The sequence below is a fragment of the Molothrus aeneus genome, chromosome 8 (genome assembly GCF_037042795.1).
Source record: "Molothrus aeneus isolate 106 chromosome 8, BPBGC_Maene_1.0, whole genome shotgun sequence".
NCBI classification, from domain to species: Eukaryota; Metazoa; Chordata; class Aves; order Passeriformes; family Icteridae; genus Molothrus; species Molothrus aeneus.
The window spans coordinates 28,938,040-28,959,697 of NC_089653.1; the positions used below are offsets into that span (position 1 = coordinate 28,938,040).

General features: G+C 39.8%; 1 protein-coding gene across 1 annotated transcript in view; it reads right to left on the reverse strand.

Moving 5' to 3' along the window:
* Window positions 1-6,018: 6,018 nt before the first annotated feature.
* Window positions 6,019-21,658, reverse strand: part of GFRA1 (GDNF family receptor alpha 1) — a 138,746-nt gene continuing 123,106 nt past the window's right edge. The window contains 2 exon segments of the mRNA XM_066554245.1: window positions 6,019-13,577; window positions 14,289-14,345. Coding sequence (XP_066410342.1) covers window positions 13,416-13,577; window positions 14,289-14,345 — 219 coding nt within the window. The 3' untranslated portion in view covers window positions 6,019-13,415.

Genomic DNA, 21,658 nt, shown 5'->3' on the forward strand with positions numbered 1-21,658 from the left:
CCAGGCCAGATCTGCTGGGATTTGTCCATGGTCAAAATAACCAGAACAGTGTCTTGTTCCTGCATTTTAGAATACAAAGAATTTCCAAAGAGAGTGCAAAAACTCTGTTTTAACATCTCACAGCAGAAACCCCAAACACTACAGAGCTATATCCTAGAGAAATAGCTTTAATAGATTAAGAGGCTGTCTTCTGGCACTGTGCAAGGTGTTGGACTTGCCTGAATCATTCCTTGAACACAGCTTTTCTCTGAGAAAAAAACCCTTGTCTGGCTTTAAAGATTTTGTTCAATGGTGGAGAACACAGTACAAATCTTGCTTACTTGTTGCTATGTTTACTTGCATTCTCTGTTAAAAATACAACACTTCTCTATGCTGAACTGGTCTAGATTTAAGAGCCAGCCAGCCTTGTTAAAGCTTTGTCTATGGATGGAAAACTTTCTAGTTATTTTCTAATTTTCTGTTCCTTGTTAGGTTCCCACAGTCAGTGTTCATGACAGTACACAGTGGGTTTGTGATGAGATTGCACAGTTAGGGATGTGCTATTAGCCATGCTTTTCACAGACACTTAGCATCACCCTTTTGGCTTTTCTTGGAACCATCTCCAATTTTTCAGCATCAGTTTGATAAGATTTACTGAAAAAGGACAGTACAGACCCAGATGGCTTCCCACCCAGTGCATTCAGAAGTGGCAACCCTTGCATGTGTGTTTCTATAAATAGAGCAACAAACACTTAAAATGATTTAATCTTATATTTTTAAGCACCTGTCTGCTGTGAGATGGGTGCAGTGCTACAGAATTAGTGCTCAGAAAAGCCAGTATGCCTGAGCTGACCCTATTCCTCCATTTGGTTGGTCCAGAAAACATGGTTCAGTACAAGAGGGAGTACATTTGCAGTGACTGTGCCAGGTACAGCTTTCTCAGATATCAGTGAACCAAAAAATTGGGAACAGGGGGAAGTTATTAGAGAAACTGTTAGCACTGCAACCTCCTTTGTTTTCTTTAATATACCCTCTTGATCTGCTCTGTGCTCAGAGCCACCTTCCAGTTTGTCAGCCACCACGAGCCCAGCTCCTGGTTGTTGGGTGTTTAAAAGAGTCAGTTAACCAATAAAATCCTGAGCCAAGCTCCCAACGAGCATCTGGCTGTGCTTGTTTGGATGTGTCTGTGAGTAATGCCAAGCTACAGGAAAGCCAAGCCAGTATTCAGACATCAGTTTTTTGGAAATGGGATTTGCTGTGTTATTTTTCTTCTGTATTAATGGAGAGGGCCTGGCTTTTGTTTTTTAACCTTGTTGTTTCAATGCCAGAACTAGAGAAATATAACCCAAGTTAAAACAATAGCTCTTAAAAGATATGATATTTCCTTTCATCCCCTGTTTAGTAAGCAGCCTTGGCAGTGTCATTTCATATAAAGAACTGCAAAGTCACAAGGTCCAGAAATACAATAATTCCAGGAATGACAAAAAAAAATGACCTGCTTTGTCTTTTTATTGACTATAACTGTGGTGAAAAAGGCCATTCTGCATCCTCAGCCGTAACTAGTTAATTACTTTCTGTTGTTTTTTGTAGATGTTTCTAACCAACATTAAGTAAAATGTACATTGTGGAGCAAACCATCCATACAGTATATGCCATAATTACTGTTTAGCAATTTCACACTAGCAAAAATTTATTAAAACTTCACGACTCATTAATAGTAAGTGATCATAATCGCTTAATAGAAAAGGAAACTCAGCTAATGATAGAAGTGCTGATTAATGTTTTTGACCTTAAGACAGGAAGTCAAGTGAAATTAATGTCACTGGATGTTGAAAGGTAAGTTATTGTCAAGTGTAGATAGCCTCTAATCAAAAGAGAAATCCCACAACTTCACAAATTCTCATGTTCTTCATGAGAAAACTATTGCTTTTCTATACTCCGTGGCATTTTTAAAAATCTCACTGCCACATTTCAAGTAGCACAATTGACCCATTTATTACTAAAGTCAATTTAAAAAAGGAACTTACACACACACACACACACATATATATATACAGCCACTTCAGGATGAGATCTTACAGAAATACTTAATATAGTGGCCATACTTAACCAAGCAGTGTTAATGTAGCTATTTATCTTTTTCTTTTGGCCAACAGCATTCCTTTTATGAGCTCAGGTTAAATATGTTTGAAGAGAGTAACAGCCCAGCTGACCAGTCAGTTGCCTCATCACACATCAGCTGCTTGGGCAGCACTGGAGCTGACAGGAGGCCTGTCCTTGCAGCCAGCTGTGTGCCTGGAAAGCATCAGCCTCAGCTCTGCATCTGGCTGCTTCTGATGCCCGCTGGGGCTGTTGCAAGTGGTGGCATTTGGGATGCAGCAGGCACTGGACTGCACCAGGAGGTCTGGTGGCCAACCTCAGGCCAGGGTAATGTGGCAGTGGAATATCTGTGCAAGGGTCCCTGTCCCTGAGGTAACTCAGGTACTGGATTGCAAATGGAAATGACTTCTACTTCAGATGTAAATATTTTTTATGCGTGCTCTTTTTTAATTTTTTTTTTTAAATGAGACATTATTTGAAAGCAGGATTGCCCAGGACATACTTGCTCTTAGTTATGCCACAGCCCTGCATGTAACATTTCAAGATGAAAAATGTGGAGCCTCTCCCACATTGGCCTAATCTGTCCCACTGAAAAGGCTGAATGGAGAAAGGCCTCAGCCTTTCACCTGAGAAGAAATTCTTTCCAGATGCTAACTCAGGTTGTGAGCACTCTAAAACTCAGTTTGAATAACCTTCTCTAGATTATTCAACAGATCCCATGATGGGCAGAGAGGGAGGGACAAGTATGAGCAGAAACCTGGCTACTGTTAGTGAGCTTTATGTTCCTTTGACATCAGTCAAAGTCACAGAGGGAAGGACAATCCCTTTCTAATAATGTCACTCAATATTTAGCCTACCTACATTTGTATTAATAATAAAGCCCTCAGGCAGTGAGTTATGTGTAGCCATTGATTTGCTCAAAACAGCACTGAAATATTGACAAATACTGTTTTGGAGACAAATAAAAGCTCAACTGTATTTATATCCACCAGATTCTGACCTCTGACAAACAAGCAAATGGAACTGCACAGCCAGGTTAATGCTACCTTTCAGCCTCTCCAAACCAGAATGAAGCCAGCAGTGGATTGGTAAATGCAGATTTATTTTTACATTTTTGTTTTTATAATTTATATCTGTGTGTGTACTTTGTGGGAGACTTCCAACTGCTTCTTATGAAGATTTTTGTGTTAACATCTCTTTTGAAAGCAAGAGGGATGTGGCACACTTGCAAACCTGGAGATAAATACCATCTGTTTAGTTAACTTCTCTGAGAATATTGGTGGAATGTTGTTCTTTTTTTAAAACATATATACAAGAGCAATTCAGAGATTTGAATTGCAGGTCCTTCCAAAACAATTGACTATAAGACTTTATTTTATAAGGCTACAAAAGATAAATGTATTTTTTATTAAAGACTCTGTAAACTACACTTTCTACCTCAGAGCAAAAGATTTTCTATCATCCTCTTTGGGAGAAAAAAAACCCCAACTACAACCAATCCAAAAAGCCTTCTGCACAATTACTATGGAGCAACATTTCCCAGTCCCTATTTTGGCTTTTTCCTCGCTGTTGCTCTGCAGTTTTCTGTAATTAATACAGATAAAAAATTTTGGTGACGCAGAATTAGGGGGCGTAATTTGTATTCAGAGCCAAAAAAGACATGCATCTCACCCAAACAACTGAGTTTATTGTTACCAAAAAATGTTTCAGGAAATCATACTTCTGTCTCTGAACACAAACCAGAACTCAGCATGAAGCAGACAATAACAGAGACAGGGTTTTTTGCCAACATGCAGGAGCAGTGCAAGTGTCAGGGCAGGCTGATTGCTTGGGCAGAGTGTTTTGGAGAGCTCGAGGAGCATGCCTGGGAAATGGTCAGGATCACCTTTCAAAATACCTTCCCTGTGCAACTTAGAACTCTGATAACTTAATGGCACACTGGAAATCTCCAAGAAAACTCCCAGTGGGAAGGTGTCACATTTGCTCCCTCTATCCTGTCCATTTTTGTCCATGCCTGCTTTGAAGATGCCAAACCATTCATCTGCTTACCAGGGTGCCATTTAAAGTGTCTCTGCCCATTTAACTGAAATTATTCTGTAAAAGCCATGTAAAGTAGATAACCCCACTCATCCAGGCATCACTGGACCTTACAAACATTCCTAAAGGAAGTCAGCCAAAGTGTGATGAGCACTGTTTTACACATGGCAGCCAGGACAGTGGAGAGAGAACTCAGTTTCTTCTTGAGGATGCTGGTGCCCTCTGTCATGACAGGAGATGGATGCTATGAGGGGTCATTTTTTATTAACAGCATAACCTCTACATGTGGAACAAAGTCAGCATAATACAATGTTTGTGCACCTTCTTGGCAGTCCCTTGGCACTAGCTTGCCCAGCCTTTGCCCAGGAAAAGTAGCCCTAACTGCCATGATCTGTCAGCCCTCAGGGAAATTGCCAAAGAAACCCTACGTGTGAACAATTAAAAGCAAAAACCCCGCCAGCCCTAGATCAACAAAACACAACCTAAAAATATACCCACAGATGAGACACACTGAAGAATCCATCTAGTCATGCACAGTTGGCTGCTTAGTGATGTCAAAAACAGCTTGGTTTCATCTGTCCCAGGAGAGGCTGCTCAGCAAGTCTGTCATGGAGCTGTACCTCATGAGTGAAGGCTTCGCTGCTGTTCCTCCATCCTCATCCTTCTCTTTCACAGCTGGAGCTGTGGCAGCACAGAGAAGGAGGGAAAGCTAGAAGGAAAGTCCAATGCTAACTCATACTGGCAAACATTTTGATTGCTTTTGTGCACCATGCTCTCCTAACACGTTTTGAAATGGTTCAACATTTGGAAGATGGCACTGCAGGAGCTGAAGAAGCTGGAGCACTTTATGTACAGGACTTAATAGCAGCAGAATGACTCCTAAGTCCAAGAAACCTCAATAGCTGGCCCAGGAAGCCAAGCTGAGTGTTGGATACTGCCAAACAGAATGTGCTGCCTTCCCCTCCCACCTCCTGAAACACAGATCATCTGGGTAGCAAACGATGCCAGGACAGCTAAACATCTCCTACTTGCATCACCCCTGCAACTCCAGACCCTCCTGGAGCTGCCAAAGCACAATGATGATTTAGTTGGAAAAGTGTTTTCAGCCCTTGTAGAGCAGACCTTTAACCTTGGATTTTGTGCATCTCTCCTTCTTGCACCCTGCCCCCAAACCTTGCTCCTCTCTCTGAGTAACAGCAATTTTAACTGTCTGGCCTTAAAATGGTGGGAGGCTCTGGCCCTCTGCTGAGCAGCAGCTTTTACATGGGTGAGTGTGATTGCTCTTTGCTCATAATATATTCATTTGTTAAATATCAGTTTGGATATGAGTAAATGCTGAAATAGTTTTCCCGGTTTTCAGTCACCGACATGAGGCAAGGCATCCTGAAAGCTTGTTTATCCACCTTCCCTTTCCTCTCCCAGCACACTCTGCATTTCCTAAAATATCCTCCCGCTAGAGCTTTTGTCTTCAAAGCCTTTGCAGCTCTTCTGCTGCCATTGTGTGGAAATAGGAGCAAGCCCTTTCTCTCTGGCCTGGCAGGAAGAAGGGGTGGGATGGGTGTGGAGGCGTCTGTGCGTGCCAGAGAGTGAACAAGCATGAATAGGGCCAGCTGGCCCCTCTCCTGCCCGTCCCTCCATCATTTCCATCTGATGCTGCATCCTCATTGTAATTTTGCAGGCCACATTCACTAACACAAAGAGACTAGGGAGCAAGCAAATGAGCAGATATTTAAAGGGAAAAAGCCTTATTTCTTATTTTCTTAGATCATGGTAGACTGCAAAACAACAGGGAAAAATGAGATCAACTTTGTTGTCCTTTGTCCTTTTTTTTTTTGTCGGTTAAGCGTCCTTTTTTTTTTTTTTAAAATAATAAATCAAAACAGAAGAAAAACAACCAGGAAATTGTTCTCACAAAAACATGCTTTTTAATAAAAAAAGAGAAGAATGTTTATTGAGAGGGATTTTTTTCCTGGATATGTACAATACTAATGCAGGAGGATTATGCTAACAGAAAATGCCAAACATCATGGATTGACTTCCAAAGTGTGGACAGTCCAAAGAGCAACGTCCTCAGAGCAAGTAAGTCAACAGGAACAAGTGAACAGTGGTTTTTGGGTTTTTTTTTTTACAACAAATTACCAGCCATTATGACTGAAGACCTGACACAGAATAACCTGCAGTGAGATGTACAGAAATCCCTAAGACGACACAGAATTTGCACAAGAATGTAACTGCTTGTGTAAGAATTTCCTCCAGAAAATGGAAGCAGGTTCTAGACAGTTTTGGAAAAAGACAAAGAGAAAAAATAGGTGGAAAAAAGTGCAGGAAAATACTAACATTGGATATCCTCAGATCACAGTGAATGCCAGTCCTCCTTGGTCCAAATGCTACCTGTTACCTTTATCTTCACCACTTCTGCTTACCCTCAATTATTTGCTTTATCATCATGATGTAAGAAAAATTACTTTTATTATGAATCTTCTCCTGCTACTTCCATTTTGCTGCAGCTCTCGTCAACTTGTAGTTTACACAAAAAGTGCAAAATTCAACCCACCCTCAGGTGAAAAGCACATGCACCTTCCCAGCCAGAGCAGTGCTAATCACAGCTAATCATTTCAGTACTAGGTAATGCTGCACAAAACCTCGCACAAACCCTGTCAGGGCAAACTCAGTAGCAATAATTCTGGGGGAGGGAGAACATGGAGATCAATAACTGCCACCAGTTAAGCTTCCCACATGTTGGAGTGCTTTGAAGCAATTTCTCCCACTGACTGCACTTGGGATTTATTTTTTGTTCTTATCCAGAAACAATGTAGGCTACTGGGAAGAGGTAAGAGGTTGATTTTATGCAGCACTTCTCAGAAAAGCAGCAATATAAAAATCAAGACCACATTTTTCTTTGAATTTTTACCTCTTCTTAGTTTTCTTTTTAAGAAATGTATGACTCAGCTCAGTCTGGGTTGTGCGCTCCTGACTGCCAGGCACAATCCCCTGCAAGGCTTTGTTCCACCTCTAATAACCCTTACAAACATTCCTTCTGTCCTAACTTTCACTTAAAGGTTGAAGCCTTTGTCTCACCCCCAAGCAGGCAGAGGATGTCATTGCAAATAACCAGGTCTGGGGATGTGAGAGGGAGATCCTGTGCTCCCAGCATGCTGGGCTGCATGCTCCCAAAACAATTGCTTCATTTCTCAGAAGGGGGAACAGTTTCCATGGGTTAATCCACAAAGTCAAAAGAAAAAATCCATGATTTCTCTGTTTTATCCTCAGTGGGACACACATTTCTCTCTCAGCAGTGTGCTTTCTGCAGTATCTCCTGCTAAAATAAATGGTGGTTCCCTAAACAGTAATTTTTGCATCTTCAGGCTTTCTCTTGTTTCTCCAGCTTCCTTCTGTCATATATATCCTATTCCATAAACATTTCCATGAGAGGACCATATAGTTTTAATCTTATTTTGAAAATTACTCCAGAGTTTCAGTAGATGTACTGGCTTCTGCGCTTGAAGGAGTTTTCATGTCCCTGTGGTTCACTACATCTGTGGGGGTTTAGCTTTTGTAGCATTTAAGCTCTGACCTAAAGACAAGTGCAGTGGCCAAAAATCAACTCCTTACTCAGCTGAAGAGCTGCAGCTAGCAAGCCTGCCATGACTTATTTGTCAGCATGTAGCTCTGACAGGTTTGTTAGTGGGGGATAAGCTTCACCCCAGCTGAGTGATGGAGCAGACACAAAGGCTTTGGAGGAAAGAGGTTTGTAAGAAGTAAAATATTTTGGTATTTTGGAAGGAGGAATTTGAGGAAAACTGACCTTAAATTTATTACTCACTTTCTTCTGGGTTCTAGGAAGTTCTAGAACCCTTTTGACAGATTAAAAACCACTGCAAAAGAATGGAATCACTACCAGCAGGTGAAAGGGGGCTAAGATTTGGTTGTTTTAATCAAGGCAACAATTACCTCTAATTCTGTGCATGGCAACAGCTATTGGCACTGAATAAGGTAAAACAACAGAAACTGGTTTAAACTCTGGTTAAATGTGCTCAGAGAACTCCTGTGAATAGTCTAGATAGTAGTAGTTTAGTACCAATTTAGAATATCACAGTCTATCTTGGTAAGAAATGCTACTGAGAAATTTGTTGACTCTGTGCTCCTTTAAAATTCAGGTAATTTTTAGGCCACATCTTGAATTTGTTGCTTATGTTTTTATGAATGATAAAAACCAGATGGAACATCTTGTAAGAGTTGCAGGAATTGGCTTCTATTTTTTTGAATTACTATTGAGGTGCCCACATCTAATATGCATCTATTAAGTATAAACATTGCCTAGAGGCAAACATCAGAAGAGAACATGAAGCAAGGGTGTATAAAATTCAAGATAATATTGAGTCAAAAATGAGAATTCATCGTCCCCCTGATTTTACCTTAAGAACAGAGCGATCAGAATTTCCCACAGAGAATTCTTACTCTTGTAAGAATTTACTACTTAGTGAGACTTTATCCATTTGACTGAAATTCCAACTGGAAAATACATTAGAAGTATTTAAATATTTCTAATAGCTTGCAAAGAGTTTGAAAGTTTTCAATCCTATTCAGTACCAAACTAAATTTTAAATTCCATCTGGGGAATAACAACATAATGTTTTAGATTATTCAAGTCAAACCAGTGCTAAAGAGATAAAATGGGAACTTTCAATTTTCTCCCCGTTAAAGGTGTTCTTAGTCCATTGGAGACATATTCCTGATCACATCTTTTTCTTCTCAAAAGTGAAGGCTGTAATTAAAAAAGAAAACCAGAAAATCAGCACTGAAGCAAATTTATAAACTTGAATACTGTGGAGTTGGACAAAATGACCTTCCAAAGTTAAAGAGAAGCTGAAACAGCCAATAATTGAAATGTCACAGGAGGAGCTGGCTGCTGAGAAAAAGCAAATATTTAAAGAGGAGAAATATTTAACAAGTCACTGGATTAATTTCTCTGCCAAGTTCATCAGAACCAAATATATTTCTATTTGATGTCAGGGACATCAGGTACAATCTGACTAACCTTATGGGCATAAAACTACCCTGGAGGCCTCCTTGGCCCAGAATAGTTTTAATGCAGAACATGCAGAATGCAGAACAGTTTAATGCAGAAAGAAATAATGTCATAAATTGAACATATTTTTCAGTGAGGTAGATGCACCTTGGTATTGAAGACAAAGAACTGCATTTTATGAAAGAAAGTTATAATTGTATGAATAACTGCTTGTGCTTCCATCTTTTACTGCTTGCTCTGAAGGAGCTGCTGCTGCAGCAGAATCCAGCTCTTTTATTAGAACCTAAGTATGAGATACTCCTGTCACTTGACATACATAAGATTTATGTCCCTTCAGGGAGCTGTTCTGAGTTTTGCTCTTCTACTTCACTGGTTTCTCACCATCTTTACTCCATGGAAATATCACAGTGATTAGCCAACAATCGCAAATTTTAATTAAATTGAGATTTCAAGGTGATTCCTGCTTTGTTTTCTTGATCTCCAGCCTCGTGGTACAGGCTTTGCAAATGTAGATACTTTCATGTTTTCAGTCTACTGATTTGAACTGCAACAAATTGTGACCACTCATGTTCAAAAGGCTGGGTCTCTAGAGGGACGTAATTTCACTGGGGGGGAAAAAAAAAGAAACAAAAAAAAAACCAAAACCAAACCAGAGAACCTGGGAACAGGTCTCCAGACAAAAGTATGTCTAGGCATGCTTTGAAATGATTAAGAATTCCAGTTCCTCCTAAATCTTCTTACTAACACGGTGGGAATGAAGCTGCTCAATGGGAAATGGCCAGTGCCCTGGTGGAGACAGATGGACAGCTCCTGCTAGGGGTCAGCACCTCAGTCCCATCCTCCTGAGGGAGCTGATCTCAGGGAGCCTGGTCAGTGAAGCAAGGGCTGCACCCCTCACCACGGACCAAGTCCCTGCATGGTCACTCCTTGGGGCTGCTGCCTGCTGGAGGGGCCACCACCCACACGGGGACAAGGGAAACCCTCAGCTGCTGTTTGTTATTCTTGCTGTTATTCTTGCAAATACCTGAAAGGTTCACCTTCAGTGCCTCTTTCACTGGAACAGCTTGTGGAATGAAGAGTAACACTGACTACTGCAAAACCTCAGCCATACATTTCAGTTCAGTCTCCATTTTACCTTTGTGTGCACTACTTTTAAAAAGAAGCATAAACATGCTGTTAATAATACTAATGACAGTGTCTGTTCCAGTACAAGATGATTTGGATGTGTTTATGGAAGTCCATGATTTAATTTACACACAACTGAATTGGTGAGATTTACAACTGGAACGGTAGATCATCTCTAGGTACATCTTTATTTGGATAGTTCCTATATTACTGTTATATGGATAAAATTAATCTTTTAAAGGGCTATATAAAGCCCAGGCTAAGCTTGTTCATTAGGCACTCAACACATGATATTTTAGTGACTGAAAGGGGAAAAAAAAATTAAACAATTTGCATAATTCAATACTGTAGCATGTGACTGCACAGACAAGGTCACCATGCTAAACTAACATCATCCACACCACATGCAACTTCGAAAAATCCTCCAATATTTGCATGATGATGCCTGTAAAGTGTCAGACTCATAAGGGTATTTTTTTCCTTTCTGCCCATTTAATAAGCAATTTAATTTTTTAAATTAGGACTTCAGTATATTTTTAATTTACAGGACAAAAAGCTTAAGTGCCCTGTTGAGCTTTTTTGACTACCTGTAAAAACCACCACTTTTTCCTCTACTACATATAAATTTTATTTCCAAAGGTAACCCTCACTGACTCAGATAACCAAGACAACCAATACAAAAGCAGTTACTTTTGTAATTAGAAGCTTATTAGGTTGTTATTTACAGTATAAGTGATCAATAGTTTTTACTCTGGATCAGACAGTGTCAAAGCTCTAATAATTGGTATTAAATGCAAGAGAGATACTGCAACCAAAGCAAACATTAAAAAATCTTCAAAAAGTATATACTATACTGGGAGATTATTAAAATTCCCGATACTGGCTAAAATGTTTAATGTGCTGAATACAAATGATATTTCAGAGAAAGATTTGTGGATCAAAGATGGATTTAATAATCATAATGTTTAGGAATTTGTTTTGAAAATATTTTTAATTGGATAATGTCAGACTTCTGAATTACAATGCTGTGTTCATTAGCATTTCAATAGGTTATACTATCAACTCCTTTTGACATAAAAGAATTTGACTCATTTTAAAAATCATGAATCTCATGATCTTTTTTCTGCTGCCACTAGTTTTCAGTAATTTGATTATCTTCTACAAGAAGAGCAACAGGAACCACATGGGCTTTGCTGGTAATGATGGTCTATATATCTTTTCTCAGAAAGCAGCTCTGCTGCCTTTGAAAGTAATTTGCAGTTTCTTATCAACACAGAATTAAAAAGTAATATTGTCTAATTTGTTATGTTCAGTGGCACAGAGTATTGTAGAATTCTATCACATGCAAATCGCTTTGAAACCTGTATTATGTGACTATAATCAAGAGTACATAAATGAATTTCAAAATTTATGAAAGTGTTTATTATTAGCCAAGAAAAATCTCAAAAGACGAACTTGTCAATAGGTTTAATAGTCTCTTAGCAAGATGTGTATTTTGCACACTCAAACCTCAGTGCAGTTCATAAAATAGTAATTTGTACTTTATAGTTGTATTGCAAATAACTGGTCTGGACATTTCAGTGCAGGACAGGGCATAATTGTGTAAGTCTCAGAGTAAATCTGTACATTCAACATGATGAACTCCTTGCTTGCAGAAGTTATCTTCTACTTCCAAGAGGAACCAAAACTGATTACTGTTGATCACTTAGACATAACTGCTTGTAACAGTCAACAAGCCATCACAGTAAGGTATAAAGACAGCCCTTAAGAGAAATGCTGCCTATCTGATGACATTTAAAGCTTTAAAGAACTCCTTCTAGATACTGCAGGAAATCATCATGAGCCAGCGCAGGCTGCCAATGCCATTGAGTGGAACCAAGCCATTAAATCATGTGTACTGGTAACACTGCCATCCAAACCATTAAATTAATTTATGGAGCTGGTCTTGCAAACAGTTCATCACGTCAGCAATGCCAAGGTCTGTGGTAGGAACTACTAGGGTGAGAAAAGCCTATCACATGGGTACATGTGCAGGATGCTGCTTTGCAATTGGATCAACCATCCTTCTGTGTTGGTTTTAGCAGTTCTAAGAAATAAAACATGGTTTAAATGATATCCTACTACCTCTTGTCCCTTTACAATGTTTTGGTAAGAGAAGTAAGGCATGAAGTTCCTGTAGCTGTTTGATCTGACATTATCAGGTATGTATAAACAGATGATGATGTTTTAGCAGAGCAAATAAATTGTATGTCATTTTTTTATTAAACAAAGAGTATAATAACTGGACTATATTATCACAATGGAAGCATAGAAGACCATAGACTGTACAGCTGAAACCCTGTAGCAATATTTGTTCCTCATATTTAAAGAAATGTATCTTTATCAAGCTTTCACAATGGCTGCATTTTGCTAATGTAAAGAATTTTCACTCTTGTTAAGGCTAGATGATTATAATTAAAAGATAAATGTACTGTTAGGAGGTTCTACGCCACACTCTATGAGAATTGAACTGAAAGACATACATTATACCTGTATGTGAAGTAGAATGGCTTCTCAGCAGGGAACGCAGAATCACTTACAGTACGTAAACATTTAAAGAGGAAAATGCTAACACACTGAAAGAGTTTAACATCAGTAGCGATTTATCAAATGAAGGAGTTTCATAAAGTCCACTCTCTGGGAGAACATTCACCATTAGACAAAAGCCTGGCATCCTTGATAGTCTGAAGTTCAATCAATTTGAAAACCAAAACCATTCAATGAGATAAACAAGATTTTAAGAAAACCATCATCTTCTTTCTCAGGTAAAAGCCAGAATTAAAATAATAATTATTAAAATAATCCAACCAGGTCACTTTACAGGCAAATTTACACACTGTCTCTTTAAAACACAGCATGCCCAAAAGCCTTTTGGGTTTGGAATGTAGCACTGCACCAAGTATTTCACAAAGCCTCTAAATATCACAAGAAGCTTTTTTTAGAGAGAAAAAAAAAATAAAATTCCAGCTGACTGAGACTGTTCTAGCAGGAGTGCCTCAGCATAGCTCCCAGACCTGGAATTCCAGATAAACAACAGAGGACAGCAAACAGATTTTTTTTTTTTGGGATTTTTTTTTTTAAACACTTTTGTCCTTTTGTAATGCAGCTACAAGACGACTGATGAGCTTAGGGACAAAGAGAGTGAGAGTGCAAGTGCCATCAGGGTGAGCTGTGTGCTTAGATAGGAGCTGGTGGGAAGAGCCAGGGAATTCTCTGCGGATATGTGACTGGTGGAGACTCCCGCTGTGTTGTCCTTCCCCAGAGCGTTCTGCAAGACACAACACCTTCCTTGGTCACCAGCACAACATTTGCATTGCAAAGCACTTCAGTTCTACTTCATGAAACTCATCTTTTGTGTGCCCATGTCCCACCCTCCGCTGATACCTGTACATCAATCTCATAAATTGAATGATAAGAAGGGCATTAAAACAGATGTTGCAATGACAGTATTTTGAAATTAGTTAACACTAGTACTGCACACTTCAAAAAAGAGAAGAATATTTAAAAATTCTTACTTTAGCAATGCTTCCATGTGTAAAGTATTGGGGTTTTTTTCAGGCATCTGGGTTTGTCATGTCAGTTTGTTTTATAACAAAAAAAGCAAGACCCCTAGAGAGACTGCACCCTCTGTACAGTCAACAGAGGAAATTTGTTTGACAAGTTATTTTTGGATAACAATAAATAAAATTTAATCCATGGGTGCAGATTATTAAGTATCCTTACTAGGTGCAACGGTGTTTATTATGGGATCTGCCTAAACATGTACCATATAGGTACTGAAATATCAAACCAGCATAGAACACTTTGAGCCCAGCTCTGAACTTCTAAGTGAAATCATTCTTTAATGCATTATGATATCCAAATACAACAAAACTGACAAGACAAGTGTGAGGTAGGCCATGATAATCTTGACAAATTTGGAATGTCTTTTCTTATGGGGAGGCACCTGTGCTGTGAAATATCCAAGATCCACACTTACCTCATTAAGACAGAGCTCTGTATCTACAGATTCATTGGATTTTCGCTTCTTCTGTGCCTATGAAAAAACACAAATTTTATTCCCAGTACAATTTATACTTCCAGCAGCACAAAGCACTTAGATAAATTTGCATCAGTTGTCATAATCCTATAATTTTAACAGCGATTTGCACATTATTAGCAAATAAACTCCAAATGTAACTGTACGTTTTCCAATAACACTCACATTCTCATTTGAATTTACAGCAAAATTTCCAACAGTCAACTAAGGGTACTTAGTAATTACAATGATGAGTGCCATCAGCTGCAGAGAACATGTTATCTCTTCTATGGCCCCTTAAAAATGCTGCTGGACGTTCATGAGAAGAAATGAAATGAGACAGTTAATAATTACCATAATACCACTGCATATTAACAAATAATCTATGATATACCTCAGTTTGAGGAAAATATACAACACAGGAGTATTTTATCCTTAATGATTCTTGTAATTTCCCCAAATATTATGATAAAAATATAAATATTATTTTAATATATGCCATGGTTGCCAGAGAATCTCCTCTACAAAGCTGCAGAAAGAACACTGACTCAAGCAAGAAGCATTTCAGGTGACATCATCCAAAGTGGAAGCAGCAGCCTGCACTCTGTCCAGCAGCAGGAGGTGTTTAATATTTCCACTTCTCAAGTGAACAGTGTGGGCTGGGTGTTTTCTGCTTTTCTACAGGGGCAGTACTAATCCTCAGGGTGTGGAAGGTGCTCTCAATAAATAGTGCTGTGGCTGACTTGAGCACTTCAGTGATTCTCAGTATCAGTTCTTTTGTAAGTTCCAGAAACAAACCAAGCACACTTTTACAGCAGGTAACTGAGCTGAAGTAAATCAGTTCTTGTAAGAGAAGACATGGGTTTACAAAACTACTGACTGCACTGGGCACATCTGGTGCCTCCACCTGGAAGTTTTGTTGGACCTGCCTCTTATTTCCTGCAAAAAACAAAGATCTGAATCTCAGAGTGCTGCTTTCATTTTGCACTGCAGAATCTCAGTGGTTTAGGCAGTGATGGCCTGGACTAAAGCAGATGTGAGAAAGTGCTGAGCACTCTGATTTTATGCCCTCAAAAATTCAGTTCCACATACTGATATTTATTTCATATCTGAGAGCCACCGGTTCTGCCAATGGATACAAAACAGCCTTTGACCTAATTACTGATTTTAGAATTCAAATGAAGGAACTGAACTTTTTATTAGGAAGCACATCCTCTGCTTTTGGTGAGACATGAACATATTACAGACAACTGAAAAAGTGAAACAGCTGGGATTTAAGAAAAAGACAGCTTAGCTATAGTAATAATACATACTGAATATATGTTGATAGTTTTTGTATATATGACAAAATAATAGCTCAATTTAGTAATAAACATCCTCCGTAAAATTTCCTTCTTACATACCCTCCCTACTAATTAGCACCATTAAAGTGGTTATGGTAAGCATAAATTTACCTGTCTAAATGGAAAAAGAAATGCCTGGAAGTAAATTTACAACAAAAAGAAGCACCACAGTGAAGCCTTTGTGCTGTGTTTGTAGTGCATAGGAAACTTCTTTTAAAGGCAACTGGGTATCTTTCTACTCCTAAATGGCTGGCTTCAAGGAGGCAGGTAAAGAAGGATAAACTAGATTTAAATCCTGATTTTCTTATGTCCATAACACCCATACTACCTTGATTTGGAATGTGAGGCTTCAGCTAAAGCCTCTGGATCAGAGGTTCAGATCCTGAAGGTGTAGGCTGTACGGATCATACAAGACTCTTATTTCTGTTTGTCACTTATTGTTAACTTTCCTATTCCCACGTGTGTTTGTTTATTTGAAACACTGCTTACACGTGCTGTGGATTGACAGCACTGTGCTAACTACAGGTCTACACCTGGTAGCTGGTTTCAACACCCAAGTCAGAATTTATATGCCTTTTGTACTGTGTTTATCAAATGAGTAAAAACATCATTATTTTGCCTATATACAGTAAAGTCTTCCTTTACTTCATTCAGCCTGAAAACAATAGAGTGCAGCAGCTAAAACATATCTACCTTTGAGAACACTATTTTAAGGGTAAAATCGACAGCTAAAAAAAAAAATCACCATAAAAGCCCCTTTTCAATCATTTTGATAAACATTGCCTGGTTTTCATTTGGAAGGTGATACTTCTCTGCATCCATATACTTATTGTAGACATTGTAACATCAACGCTTATTCACATGCATCCTCTATTAAAATGTCCTCCTCTCTTAGCACTGAAAAGCAATTTTAATAATCAGACAGGCTTTTCCCTTATCAAAACAGAAAGGACAGTATCTTCTATTTAAAAATACAACAAAAACTCAACCTTTTATTGGGAGGAAGGCAAACAGAAAGAAAAAACTGTCATTCTGAGGATGAGATGAGACATTATATGCCAAGTTTCAAATTGGAAGAGTACATTTTTAGTGTTGAGTTATAAACCTGTGAGAATGGGTTGTAATGGAAATACTGGCATAGGCTGCACTACTGGAATACAACAGAGCACCACTAAATCACAAATAATGGGATAAAAAAACCAAACCTACATGTTGAAGAGAGTGCTTTAGTGAATGTCCTTTACTTAAAACCAAAGGGGAAAATTCTTCCTGTCTTGGGCAGAAATAGCTCTACACCAAGCAGAATTCTTTCTTTGTGCTACAGTGAGTGAACACCTTATCAGAGATTAAAAATAAAATCAGAGCTTAGAGGTTATGCTGGTAGCCCTGGAGGAAATAGACCCAGACTGGGAGATGTGCATTTGAATTAAAGAGGATACCCTCTGCAGTCAGATATTTACTTTCTAACATCTTCCATTATCCTAAAAATTTAAACAAGAGAAATGAGTGTCCATCACGTACAGCTGCAGACAATTCTGGAATAACTGCACCACCAGTTAATCTGGGAATTGAGAGTTGTTCATTATGCAAGATGCCAAAGATTCACTGCCAATCCCATCTCAGGTATCCAGCCTGCCTACCAAGCAGGCAAGAAGGTGTTTTCAAATGTTCTGGAAGTACCTAACTCCACAGGAGTAAGAGAGCACACACAAATGTCTAAGTTGTCTGTATTCAAATTTGTGTTCTTTTAAAATTTTAATATAAAGCTGTTTATCTGGTGAAAAACAGCTTTATATTAAAATAAATCTACAGGGACTCTATCATTAAATAAAAAATCAAGCAGGGCTGGGCTGATAAAAATAATGATTTTAAAACAGAGACGGAAAATCAGCTTAAAATAAGTGGCTAACAAAGATGTATGAGTTCTTTTCTACTGAGGAAAAATAGCATTTGCTAATGACTTACTTAATGACACGCTGAGCTGTGACATATCTCAGTCTGTAAAACAAAGTTACATAAATGGGCTGACACTCCAGCTTTGCAGGGAATTGTAATTCATTAATGTGAGCTACTCTGGCAAAGCTGCATCCATACAGCCAACAGGCTTGACCTCACTTAAGCTTTTATGTTTTCTAAAAATGAATACCCCTCTTCCCAGAGAATCTCCTCACTGTAGCAGCACATCTCAAGCAATAGATGGGATTTAGAGATAATTGTATTTAAGCACCTCCTGATGAGCTTCAGTATCATGTCTGCTAGTCACATATAAGCCTTGTTTTGATCTCAAAACCCTTAGCTTTTAGTATTAGAACAAAAATATTGGACTTGGTCAGGGGCTGGTAGAGTAACCAACAGTATGTCCAGGAAAAAAACCCGAATCTCATTATGAGAAGCAAAATTTCACTTCTTTCCTAGAAAGAGAGTTAAATCAGGATTAGCAAATGACCTAGTAGTTTTCTAAAAAGAGAAAGGAATATTGCTTATAGAGCATTTCTCCTTCAGAAGACTCTGTGGACCTCCATGTTTCCTTCTGATCCTAGATGAGTTTAATTGCATGCTCCTAGTTAGTCTTCTCTTGCCCTGCACCTAATAATTATCATAAGATCCTCCTAAAACAACTCCCTGCTTTCCATCTCCCAAATCCCTCTGGATCCAGGCTCTGCAGACACTACAGCCCTGAATTTATGTCCAGAAATGCAATCTTGCAATTATGCATCCAGCTTTTGCAAATCCCAGCACTGCATGGTTAATAAAAGCATTAAACACTGCAGCAGTGTCTCACCAGGAGTCAGCACACACACTCAGGGCTTGTCACCCAGCAGTATTTCTATATGTTCACTACAGCATCCATCAACTTCTGTTCCCCAAAGCAAGGAAAGTTCTGACTGGGGATGTCTCCAAATGGAGGTGAGCTTCAATGGGAGGGAGGGAAGGAGAGGAGAGGGGTGTAAAGGGAGCTGAATGCATTGCTCTGAATGCAAACAGGCACAGAGTGAGCACCCAAATTCAGAACCCAGCCCCTTTAGCTACCCACTTTGGGCTTTATGAGCTTTATGGAATGTATTGCTTGGACAGGGAGAGGCAACAGAAGCATCATTAGGACAGATATCTGCTAGGTAGGCTGTTTATACAGCTAATTTTAATGAGTGAGCCCTTGTCCTCTCCTGAGATCCTGGTTAGTTATGCCAATATTAACAAGCCTTTCTGAAGAAGAGGGACAAATCTCCCAGAATGCATCCTTCAAATGACCACACTTCTAAAGCAGCTATAACAAATGAGTGTTTGTTCTTTTTGTTCTTCTCCTGTGTTGATTAGAGAGATTTACTATGCAACTAACCTGCTTTCCCCAACAGCAGGACACAATAAGCAGAGAAATATACAGACTGTAAAAATGCAATCAGTTTAATTCTTCTGTGCTCACTAAGTGGATGGTTCATCTATCACAAGTGACAACAGTATTTTCTTATTACCACAGGAGTACTCTGCCACACTGGAGTATAATTACTTTCAACAGGGAAGATAAGAAAAGTGTGGGTCAGAGACACAGGCTAGTGAAATAAAGATTCAATTCAGCACAGGGTAATTCTGAAACCCATACCATCCAGCCAGAGTGCAGATCTATTTAAGCTATAAAAACAAGCAGCTCTGTGCTGTCCTATAACAAAGCAGCCAGATATTTTTCTGCTGTGTTTTTTTTTTCCCTCTCTGCTGAATCAACCCTCAAGATACAAGCTCAGGGCATGAAATTATCAGTTGTCATTCTGCATAAAAGCACTGCAGTTCTGTCATGACACTTTGTGGAGAGAAGAAAGTATCTTCTAGAAACAAGCATCATGAAGACATTACTGGCACTATGCTCCAGAGCTACACAGATAACACCCAGCACAGAAGGAAGCAAATCACAAGATTTTCAGCTGAGACACATTAAATAAAGTAAACCAAGCATCCCCTGGTGCCCAAATATGCACTGGGAAAACACACACTGAAGGGATTTTTACAGCATTTCCCTTATCCCTCAACATTAATAAATTCTTGCTGGATTGGAGGACTTAAACATGAGAAACAAGAAACAGAGAGCAACCTTAAAGCAGGGAAGTTTGTTTTCTGGCCAGGAAAGAGAAGGACTATAGAAATCCTCTGGAAGAGGGGCTGGACAAAGGTAGGTCCTTGTTGTGCTAAAGCCAGCTCTGCAGTGACCAGGGAGGGAGAACCACCCAGTCCTTCTGGACAGGGCCAGGTGGGCTGGGAACAGCATCTCCTCCCCAGACTGCAGAGGAACAACAACTCAAATCAGCTCTGGGCTCACAGACACTCCAGACACTTGGGGCTACTGACAGATGCAGATGGAAACACACACAGCAGCAGACACCACTTCAGAAATCTAAGAAATGGGCAGAAGAGTTGATAAAGTCTGATATGGATAGAGGGGAAACTCCCTTCAGCTTCTTCGATTTGCAAATTGTTAGAAAATTTGATTGAAGGGGTAAGAATTGGAAGTAATCCTCCCAAAATGGGCTGAAAAGAGTGTGGAAGGAAGGAAAGATGACCTATATTATATTAATTATTGCTAGACCATTCCCAGATCCTTATGTTAATAAACATGAGACCTCATTAAGCTCCATCTCTCACTGCACTTATTTGGCTGGGATAACATGGCACTGAAATTGCCTAACAGCAATCTTAAAGGTTTTATAAAAAACAGATCCTATCAAAAACACCAAACTGATCAAACAGCTTACAAGGACCAGACATGGAGATCTTCAAATATTTATTTCAAGCAATTAGTTTCCCAGTGAGCACAGCACAAAATATGACATCCAGCCAAGACAACTGAGCTGACTTACCTTTCATGGCAGTACAGTAACTTGCTAACAATTTTGTTTTCATGTTCAGTCATTCATTTAGCTGAGTAAAATGAATTTCTATAGTCCCAGATTCTTCCTTCCTATTTTTAGGGAATATTATGCAATTCTCCTAATATGGTCTTTTTATGGATTTGCTGCGAGCAAATATTTTTGCATTAAGAAAGGCAAAGGAGGAAAGAGAATACTAAAAGGCAGAGACTGAATAAGTTTTATTAGGCTAATATCTCAACATCTTGGGCTGCCTAGGTTGTTGGGTTTTTTTCTCTAGTTATAAAACTAAACATCCATGTAATCCAAAGTTGAGTTGTTTTGGATTTTATTACTAAAATGCATTTCTCAAGTGATTCACCACAGAGATGAACCCAGAGCCATGGACAGCAGGTACAGGTAGCATCTGGCTGCTGCACACTGAACAGCACCTGAAGAAAAACAGCAGGAACACAAAGCCATTGTAGTCCCAGTTAGAAGAGGGGAATTTTGAGGGAATGTAATTGAAGCACAAGAGATCCCACAACACTTCTCCAGGCTGGAGCGTGTGGCCCCACGTGTCCGAATATCAGAACAAAGTTGCTCAGCTTGGCAGCAGGTGAAGTTGCTGCCTCCTGGATTAGCCATGGTGCCCTGGAGTGTGGTGGGAGCAGCCCTGAGCAGCTGCCAGCCAGGGCTACTGCAGGAGCACAGCAGCTCTGTGCTAACGAGCCTTGGACAGAGGCACCAAACCCATGCAGGGCTTCTGCAAGGCCTCCAGGGCAGCCTGGGCAGGGGCTCCAGGGCAGGCAGAATTCCCTGTGCCTGCTGCTGGCTGGAGAGCTTCCCTCTCTGCAGTCACACACCAGGACAGGGTGCAGCCAGGACCCTGCTGAGGCAGCTCCACAGCCAAGAGCAGAGCTGCAGGAGGGATGCTCAGCCACGGCTTGGCCTTTGAGGCTCCCAGTTGCAGCTGTGGGAGGTGAAGGGATGGAGCAAACAAGGTCAGGCACTGCCTCTGTGCCCTGGCAGGAGCAGGGCTGCTGCTCTGGGGTTCTGCAGCTGGCAGGGAAGATCAGGCAAGCTTGCCTGAACACCAGGCTGAGCCTCAGCACGACAGGAAGCTTCCCTTCGTGCCATGCCAGCCCTGAGCAGC